This window comes from Pinus tabuliformis, chromosome Q, assembly GCF_031772625.1.
Source record: "Pinus tabuliformis cultivar Carrire ecotype Pingquan chromosome Q, CPIR1, whole genome shotgun sequence".
Classification (NCBI taxonomy): domain Eukaryota; kingdom Viridiplantae; phylum Streptophyta; class Pinopsida; order Pinales; family Pinaceae; genus Pinus; species Pinus tabuliformis.
The window spans coordinates 554,746,060-554,756,386 of record NC_142296.1 but is presented as its reverse complement, the minus strand read 5'-3'; the positions used below and the strand labels follow the sequence as shown (position 1 = coordinate 554,756,386).

The following is a 10,327-nucleotide window of genomic DNA, read 5'->3' as shown; positions in this document are numbered from 1 at the left end:
ATTTCAAATCAGTCTGTATATGTACTTACTTCTGCACATGTCAGAAATTTATCCCGCATTCAAGCCTTGCGATCTTGCACGGCTTTCCTTATTTGGTTGTACAGTAAAATATTCTCAAAAACTCAGTTCCATTCACACTTAAAACCAGCTTGCAAACACGTTGAACTCTTTTATAAATTGACACAAGCAATGCCTAATTTCTCGCCTACAAAACAAAACCACCTTCTGCACCTACATCTTGACATACATCTCTCTGCTTCACATAACATGGAATCCATTAGCATAAGCCAACTTACTCAACTGGCAGCATTGTTTCTCTTAGCACTTGTTCTCATGACTCTTCTGATTATGGACATCGTAAAAGTCGAAGCACAAAGAAAAAAGAAACCAAGAAAACAATAACATCTCGAACGAGGAGCATAGGAATCTACAACAAGTATTTGGCAGCAGTTGCAGTTTAGTGGTTTGCACTTGTTTTTCTCCATATTGCATAAGGATAAATCTCATACTTGGAGATTCACTGTAAGTCATCTAGAGTTGTCAGTGTAAGTCATTTAGAGTTGTCATTGCAAGAAGCTTTGCTGTTATCAATTGTTTGAGACAGTTTTCTATATATATGAAAACTTTCTGAAAAGAGTATCAGTCTGCTTGATAGGTCTAATGTCTATAACAATAAGATTCTTTGACTTATATGCTAGTAGAGTTGGAAATATTTAGCGGGTGTCAAGTTATCCTTCTCAGTGTTGATATTTCAAAACGGATGGTCAAATATATTTATATGTAGCAACATAATTTATGGCCATGTAAGTTCTTCTTTTAGTTCACTAATGTGTTTCATTATTCTGAGCCCTAGCCATAGCTGCTTGATAGGTCTAATGTTTTAATTGTTAGCATTTATTTTGTTCAGAGCCATAGGAATACAGTGCCTCCCATCCCAAGCAGCTATTGATAAAGCATAACTCATACACCAGCCCAAGAGCTAGAAGCTGACGCTCTGTTTCTTTCCATATTTATGTTATGCTTGCTCACTTTCTGATTCATCCAACAAATAAGAGAAAAGATGTGCCCCCATGTGCCTACGATAAAATGAATAGACAAATGTGTCGCTAGAGTGAGGTGACTAGCTCATGGGGCATGGTACCCCCCCAGCGGACTAGTGAAGCCAGGGTATTCTTCGATGAACTAGATCTGCTAACAATACAGAGCCTTGGGAATGTGGTTACCTTGGGTTGGGTGGGCTCGACGAAGGGAATAACCAAGCTTATATACAATTATTCACAATAGTGGGTTTTTGCCCAAACACGAAGTTTGCTTGCTTGGAATAGATCCCAGAAAACCTTCAAAGAAATACCTGTACTACAGCTATATCAGTCTCATTTGGGCTAATTGAGTGGACTACTCAACTGTGGTTCGCTATTCGACACGATACGGACACAGAGTTCACCTCACATAATGACTCACACAAGCAGGTCATAGGAGATCACTAGTAATTTATGGGTTGAGCTGGAGAGATAGAAATTGATTGATGAGATTGATGGCCCACAGATATATACTGGTACCTATACAGAGGCTATTAGAGCCATGGGCTTATTGGTCTCTCTAGACTGAAAGCATCAACTAAGCGTCTGTTAGGTACGACGCTCAGCTAAGCGCTATGCCTACAACTTATCGGTCTATAACCAGTAAGAGCCAAAAGAAATTCCCAATGCTCGGGCTCAACTTGACGCAGGGACTTGCTGCCTCGCAGCTTCCCTTGTTATATAATAGAAATCATATTTTTCTTCTTAAAAAACCATCAATGATCATGGAGCTAATCACCACTCTAAACAATAACAAAGACTTCGAAGTTTACTCATGCGTGTAGACTTTGATATAATAAAACCTAGGCACAATTATATTTTCAAAATATTCTGACAAGTTCAGTAAATTCAATAAATAAGAAGTAAACCCGATGATTTGTGAACGGCCGGTTGCTTTCTTTCATCTCCTATTCCTATTTGTTTGTTGGTCTTTAATAATATGGACATACAATGAATTGCGTGATTGACAACCTTCTTGGTGGTATTAAGAATTTGAACTAACATAGCGTGGAAACAAAGTAAAACTGACGTGATCATCATCCATGGAAGTTTAAAGATTCTGACCAGTCGGTATGACCACATTTGTGTGGCTGCATAGATTAACGATATGCTTTTTAATCAGTTGGAACTCGGAAGTTCTGGTTTCATGGATTACCGATATTATTTATCTGTTGGAAAGGATATGACAGAGATGGCAAACAGGCTGTTTTCTGCCACAGGCCTGTTGTGAGTTCATAATATCCATCCTCCCTTTGATTTATTATTTGTTGGAGAATATAAGTTAATTAAGTATCTGACAAGAAAAATGTCATGTGGGCAGTGAAATAAAATAATCCATGCATAATAGATGCCTGGTTTCGTCACTTTGATGGAGAATATAACTTATACATGTTGTAATAACATAAAAAAAATTCTATTAAAAACAAGTGATAGAAAGAAAAGGACATCCGTAATAGAAATTCTTTAAAAAAAGACAAGGCTGTGTACATGATAAGGACATTTTTAGAAATAATAGACATTATAGAAACCCTTTGCTTATTATATATAAATCAATTTATAAGATTTATATTTTTGAATAAGTAAATATATTTGTATTTGATTAATATTTGAGGTGTATATCAATGACTTGGTATGACATTGACTCTTCCTTTGATTTCGGGGTGAAATAAATTTTATAAAGAAGAATTGAACATGGAGCCTGGTAGAATCCAACTGTTGAAAATTAAACTATCCGAAATTCTCTCATTGAAGGAATTTGACGATAAAATTCAACTTTAGAAGCTTCCAGAACCTAAGTTCACCCTAACTATCCCATGGTTCCCACGTTGAACATCGCATTTTATCGAGTAATCTAATCAAATGGGTTTTGAGTCTTCCATTAGTTTTCTTCATTATAAATGTGATGTTGTATTAAGTGGAGTTATGTTACCTACAAGGATTGAATCATTATGGATTGATTCTTCCTTTATCATTTTGCTGCAACACGCAAGCTGCCTTCGGCTGAGCCATTGAGTACATATATTTTTCTTCCAGCCATGGAAATAAGTAGAAGTCACAAATCCATTTGCCCCTTGTGTTCTTTTCTACTAGTTTTAGTTGCCATTAGTTCAATTCCGGGGGGGTCAGGTATCACCAAGTTGTCGTCTCTAGGAAGAAAGCAGGCTCTCTGCCCTGAGCAGGGAACGTATCTGGTATCCCAGCCTAATGGAACATTCATTGCAGGCTTCTATCCCGTTGGTTTCAACGCTTATGCCTTTGCAATATGGTATGCTCGCGGCCCAAATACAACTCTGGTATGGATGGCTAACAGAGATCATCCCGTCAACGGATTAGAATCTTCCCTTGAGCTTACGAAAGATGGCAATCTGGTTCTCACTGATGCCAATAACATCTTTGTATGGGAATCTAAGACGGGCAAGGCTTATAACGTTGCAGAGCTTGTGCTATGGGATACGGGCAATCTTGTCCTACGTGATAAAAATGGAAATTCTGTGTGGCAAAGCTTCGATCATCCTACTGATACTCTCCTTCCCAGGCAATCCGTGACAGTGAATGCAGACCTTTCATCGAGGTTGAGCAATTCAAGCTACATGAGTTCGGGCTATTATAATCTCTTCTTCGACAGCAGTAATATTCTGAGTCTGTCCTTCAATCAAACTAACAATTCTGTAGTGTACTGGCCCGATCCAGAGCTCACCGGCTACACGTCTGGCAGAAGCCATTATAATAGCACCCGAGAGGCAAGTATGGATGAGAGGGGCCAATTCCTTTCCAGTGATCAATATATTTTCCGTACATCCGACTACGGAGAAACGCCGCTGAGAAGACTGACCCTCGACCCCGACGGGAATCTGAGAGCTTACAGCTGGGACGGACACTCCTCTCAATGGAAAATAGTGTGGCAAGCATTTACTCAGCTCTGCAAAATTCAAGGTCTCTGCGGCAACAATGCTCTTTGCATCGACACCGACGCCCATAAGCCCCATTGTGCTTGTCTACTAGGCTTTCGCATGGTGAATAGCAGTAATTGGTTCTTGGGCTGTGAGCCTATTTATTCTCTAGAACCTCAAGAATATAACAATAGCACAGGCAAGATTAATCTTCTTCCTTTCGAGCATGCTGATTTTTATGGTAATGATCTCGATACATACAAGGCCTCTTCCACATTGGAAAAGTGCAAGGATATCTGTATGACTGATTCTAGATGCAAAGCCTTCGCCTACAGACTTGATGGCGTAGGCAAATGCTTTCCCAAAGGAAATCTCTTCAATGGCATCCAATCTCCAACTACTCCCAACACAGTTTATGTCAAAGTCTCATCGGCTTTTCTTTCCAAATCTTCCAAACAAGCCACGCTTTCTCCATCCGATCTGACCTGCACGCCCCCCTCTCCTCCTCCTGTGGAGCCCTCAGAGCCCAACATAAACCGACTCTGGAATATTTCAGTCAGAATCCTCACCGCCATAGCCGTTGTAGAGGTTGCTTGCATTGGGCTGGGATGGTGGTATTTGTTCAAACGCTACGGGATGTCTTCCTGGTTGGGAATTCAAGGGCCGGAGAGATTCTCGTTTGCAGAGATCGAAATGGCAACCAACAACTTCAGCGAAATCATTGGAAAAGGAGGGTTCGGGACTGTTTACAAGGGAACTCTATCGTCAAAAAGAGAGGTGGCCGTTAAGAAGCTGCAAGGGGTGGACAGAGGAGAAGTTCAATTCAGAGCAGAAGTTACAATTGTGGGAAGAATCCACCACATGAATCTCGTCCGCATGTTGGGCTTCTGCGCAGAGGGTGAGCACAGAATGTTGGTTTACGAATACATTCCCAAAGGGTCTCTAGACACCTACTTATTCTCGGAGGATAAGAATGTGCTCAAGTGGAATCAACGATACGCTATCGCCTTGGGAATGGCGAGGAGCATCGCTTACATGCACGAGGAATGCTTGGACTGGGTTCTTCACTGTGACATCAAACCCCAGAACATCCTCCTGGACGACAATTTCGTTCCAAAAGTATCAGACTTCGGGCTGGCCAAGCTGGTGGATAGAGAACGTACTCTCTGCTTTTCCACGATCAGAGGCACTAGAGGGTATCTAGCGCCGGAGTGGATGAGAAATCTTCCCATTACTGCCAAAGCGGACGTGTACAGCTTCGGCATCGTTTTGCTAGAGATTGTGAGTGGGCAGAATAGTGCAATGTTTAGGCACCATCAGATCATGGAGGGTGCCGGCAAACGTGCAGTGGAGCAAATGAAAACGGGGAGACTGAGAGAGATGTTGGATCCGAGGCTCGAAGAGGATGTGGATTTAACGATAGATTGGGAGGAAGTAGAGAGAGTTGTAAAGACTGCTTTGTGGTGCATAGAGTACGATATGGATTTGAGGCCTTCAATGGGGAAAGTCGTTGAGATGCTTCAAGGCACAGTTGAAATACCCAACATCTGCGAGGATGTGTCATACGACGGAGCCATTGTCCATCAAACCTTTTTGAGCTCATCTTCCATGAGATTGCTTTGATTTTCGTCATAGAGATCTTTGATTTTGTATAGATTATTGTGTAAAATAATGAACCATTGAACCAGGGCATTGATGTTTCTGTGAAACCTGGAGTCGTGGAATGTATTCAATACAATTATGAATAAATTTACTACCATCTTCATAATTTATAATACAACTTGTTATTTCTGAATGTGGACACCTTGGCACTTTTAGTGTGAAGCTCATTGGGTGTGGATATTTTCCTTACTATGTTTTTTTGTTTTATTTCACAATCTGTCAAATATAAACGGTTGGCCTTTTACATTCTACAAGAGAAACTAATTACAAAAGGAAATCGACAATGTGGTGAAAACAATTTGAGCACATTTGCAATATACAGGTTCACCTAAGTTTCTTTTGATAAACCAGTTTTATTGCGTTGTTTTTAATTGATATACAAGTTTGAGATTACTCTTTCTTGTCTTTTTCTTTTATAAATTTTATTAGGGATTAATTTTATGAGGGTTTAATAGATTTTATTTGATATAAAAATTCACTAATTAGATTAGATTTGATAGAGAGGTTAGCCCAAGTCTAGGTTCGCTTTTCGATTAGATGTGATAAAGAGGTTAGCCTAGGTTTAGTTTCTCTTGTCAATTTGTAAAACAAGTTGGTGTTTCTTTGATTAATTTTATTAGGGATTAATTCTATGAGGGTTTAACATATTTGATTTGTTACATAGGTTCACTCTAGGTGCACTTACAAGGTTTGTAGTTTCCAAGATTAATAAATTCAATTGTTTCAATAGCAAAGAAAGGTGTAAGTATATAAACATTTCAATGATAAAGTTCCTTTTTTTTTAAGAATTATGATGACCATTCTTATGGTTAAATATTTGGTTTTTAAAAGGATAGATTAAGTAAAATAAAGAAACAAAAAGATTTAAGATAACATATAATTTATTTTGTTAGAGTTATTAAATTGCTTTGAATATAATCACTATTTAAATATGATTGTAGTATATTAGAATATTTCTCTAAATAATTTGATTATAAAAAAAATTAGAACAAAATTACCAAAATAATAATAATAAAAAATTAATTATACAAAATTAATTTTATGGTTCTTCATTAATATGATAATTGTTTATTAAATTTATGAAATTTAGTGCCTCCCAAGAGAAATTTAATCACAAATTCAAATAGCCATGAATAAATGAGTCCAATACATTTATAAAATATGCAACTCAGTTCAAAATCGCATTGTCAACATTTTGAATTGACTTTTGATGCACAATTGCATGCATAAATACAATTCAACGCATGAGAGGACCTAGAAAATATAGATCTAGAGTCGTTTTGATGATGTAGTATGTAACATACCTTGATAGCTTCACCTTAGCTTCTTCTTTGTGCATGTAACTAAGTAATCTTTCCAATACCGTAAATGTTCCCTTCTAAGGGGAAGCTAACATGATAAACATTATTATCATGCATGCAAATGTACTAAGTAATCTTTCCAATACCGTAAATGTTCCCTTCTAAGGGGAAGCTAACATGATAAACATTATTATCATGCATGCAAATGTAAGTCCCTTTTAGAAAAGCATATTTTCCAAAATAAAGCTATTTACAAAATCTATTGTATGCATAAAGACATGCATTTCTCTAAACCAGAACTAATGTGTTAGTTATTATTTCTTGCATGCAAATATATGTATTTTACAAAGGAAAGCTAGTACATTTATTCCAAGTAACTACTTGTTTTACTTTCCATAATACTTATTCTTTTCTACACACACATCTATGTTTCTCTTTAAATGATCTAATACAATAGTTCTACAAATCCATGTTTCTCTTTAAAATATCTAACACAATAGTTACATTTTCATACATGTAATCAACTATTTTTTCTATGCTTCTGCATATATGTTATTTTCACATAGTTATTTTCAAGAACCTGACATAGTTTCTCTATCATTTATATGTGTTCTTTTCACACAGTTATTTTCAAGAACCCAACATAGTTTTTGTATTATTTATGTACAAAATTATTATGCATCTGTTTCCAAGAAAGTATCATAACAAAGTTCTCATGCATTTGTTTCCAAGAAAGTATCATAATCAACCTTTCTTTAGGGCATAAGAACTAAGATAATAATAACGGTCAAATTTTATGCATTAAACCATGCAATTAAATCAAACTATCCAATGTGCAACACACAAATCATTTACCTTTTTACTCACCAAAATGTGTCACTTTTGCACACACTTGCAAAGGAATTAACACAATTAACTTATCTTTCACGCACAAGAAAAACACATTCTTTGCAAAGAAGATTCCTATCGTTTTCAAAACAACTCTTGTACCCATGAGAATACTTCACAAATTACTCTCTTTAATCTATATTCACTTCCAGGAAAATGACTTAGATTTGTTATTATTTCAGATTTGTTATTATTTCATACACCAGTACAAAATCAATTTTTAAGAAAAGAGCATGGATCCTAACTTTTCTTACATAAAAGGCATATGCAATGTTATATAAAGACAATAAAAGTTACTTATATTTTAATGCTTCAAATATATATAATAACAATCTTTTCCTATATATAGTAATAGCAATCTTTATCTACATGTAGTAATATATTTTCCTTGACAAAAAAAATATAATGAAAATCTCCAACAATCTTTAGCTACATGTAATAATATATTTTCCTCGCCAAGAAAAGCATATAATAACAATCTCCTCAAGAACTTTAGATGTCTCATGCATCTTTTCTCAAGAGGATATCTTGGATACTTAGCAAGAATCTTATGTAATTTATCCCAAGGAAATCATAAAGCTACCTAGATTTTAACACACAAGATTCACATGTAATTTTTTCTAAGAAAAGTTACATATTTACTTCACTTTTTATGAGCAAGAATTAGTGTAATTTCTCTCAAGAAAATCACAAAACTACTTAGCTATTACTGTGCATAAACTAAGCAGCAAACATTCATTTTCAAGAGGAAAGTAGCAAACATTTTCAACAAGACTTATATCCCTGCAATATTTTAATGCATATGAACTTTGCAATACGTTGCAAGGAAATTAACATAACCAAACAATATTTTTGTGCATCAAAATAAGGAATTTACTTTAAAGAACATGAACATTATTGGCCATATCCTTTTTTGCACATAAACTAAGAAAATTTCAAAGGGATTAACTTATCTTTTTTAGTTGTACGACCCACAAGCCATCCAAAATGCAAGTAGACAAATGAGAAATCCAAATTTATTGTGAACGAAAACACCATGATTTATGAAATGGTTCATTTTTCAATGGATATTTTCGGCCACTGTGCTTATATTTAGCTGTTTTCTTTTCTACCAAGACAAACACACTTTTTGACCACTACGCTTATATTTGAAAGAAACAAAAATACAGAGAAGATCAGGAAAACACAAAGAACAAAAGATATAACTGCTTGATTACACAACCAAAAAACAAGAGTGAATGGTCTTCCTTGGCTCAGCATATGTATTTATACAAAAATTCATGTCAGTTACAACAATTAGAATATTAGTTTCGGAGGCGATGTTGCCCTTTCATTTCTACAGGTGGTGAGGCGATGGTGACCTCTGGAAGCTTGAAGAGCCAAGGCGGTGGTGGTGATGGTGACGACAACTGATTACAACATGAAATAATTTTTCTTACATTCTCCCCCTTAATTATTTCACAAAAAATAAAAAAAACTTTGTTATTACATCAAAATGTCGTTACATCATGCATACCCCTATGTTTTCCCTGTGAGTTTCAAACAATTCTTTTCCCAAGGCTTTTGTAAATATGTCTGCAAACTGGTCTTCTGATCTGCAGAACTCCATACATATTTCATTATTGCTTACTAATTCTCGAATGAAATGATACCTTGTATCAATATGTTTACTCTTCTTATGGAAAACATGATTTCTTGATAATGCAATAGCAGATTTGTTGTCACAGAAAATATGAGTTGGTTCTTTTTGTTCATGCAACAACTCTTTCAAAATTCTTCTCATCCACACAGTTTGACATGTTGTTGTTGTGGCTACAACATACTCTTCTTCAACTGATGATAGAGTCACAATGGATTGCTTCACTGATGCCCATGAAACTGCACCTGAACCAAAACTAAACACATACCCAGATGTGCTCTTCCTATCATCAATATTGCCTGCAAAATCACTATCTGTATATCCAGTTAGTTTAAAATCTAAATCAGATGCATACATGATACCATAATTTCTTGTTCCAACAACATATCTTAAAATCCTTTTTCCAACTAGCCAATGGGTACTCTTCGGAGACTCCATGAATCTGGAAATTAAACTTACACCAAACATTATATCGGGCCTTGTTGCAGTCAAATACATAAGACTTCCAACCAATTGTTTAAACAAGGTTGGATCAATATGTGAACCATGATCATCCTTACTAAGTTTTGTACCAATTGCAATTGGGGTTACAACTGGCTTACAATTTTCCATCCTGAACCTTCTCAATATATCCTTTGCATACTTAGATTGACAAATGAAAATACTATCTTCACATTGAGTTACTTCAATACCAAGAAAATATTTCATTAGGCCTAAATTAGTCATATCAAATTCTCTTTTCATGCTTGTCTTAAAATCATCTATTGAGAGATCTCCAGTGAAAATCAAATCATCAACATACAAGCACACAATCAAAATTTTACCTTCCTCGTTTACTTTTGTATACAAAGTTGGCTCACTTGGACT

The 10,327-nt window shown here is 36.0% G+C and overlaps 1 protein-coding gene across 1 annotated transcript; it reads left to right on the top strand.

The window, feature by feature from the left end:
* The first annotated feature begins 3,038 nt into the window (after positions 1–3,038).
* Positions 3,039–5,593, top strand: LOC149220648 (putative receptor protein kinase ZmPK1). Its single transcript, XM_089387154.1, has one exon. It carries the CDS (start codon positions 3,116–3,118, stop codon positions 5,591–5,593), a length of 2,478 nt encoding a protein of 825 aa, XP_089243280.1. The 5' UTR covers positions 3,039–3,115.
* The last annotated feature ends 4,734 nt before the right edge of the window (positions 5,594–10,327 follow it).

What these genes read in the sequence shown, in the direction of transcription:
- LOC149220648 (XM_089387154.1), top strand. Translation starts at nt 3,116, where the DNA reads ATGGAAATAAGTAGAAGTCACAAATCCATTTGCCCCTTGTGTTCTTTT.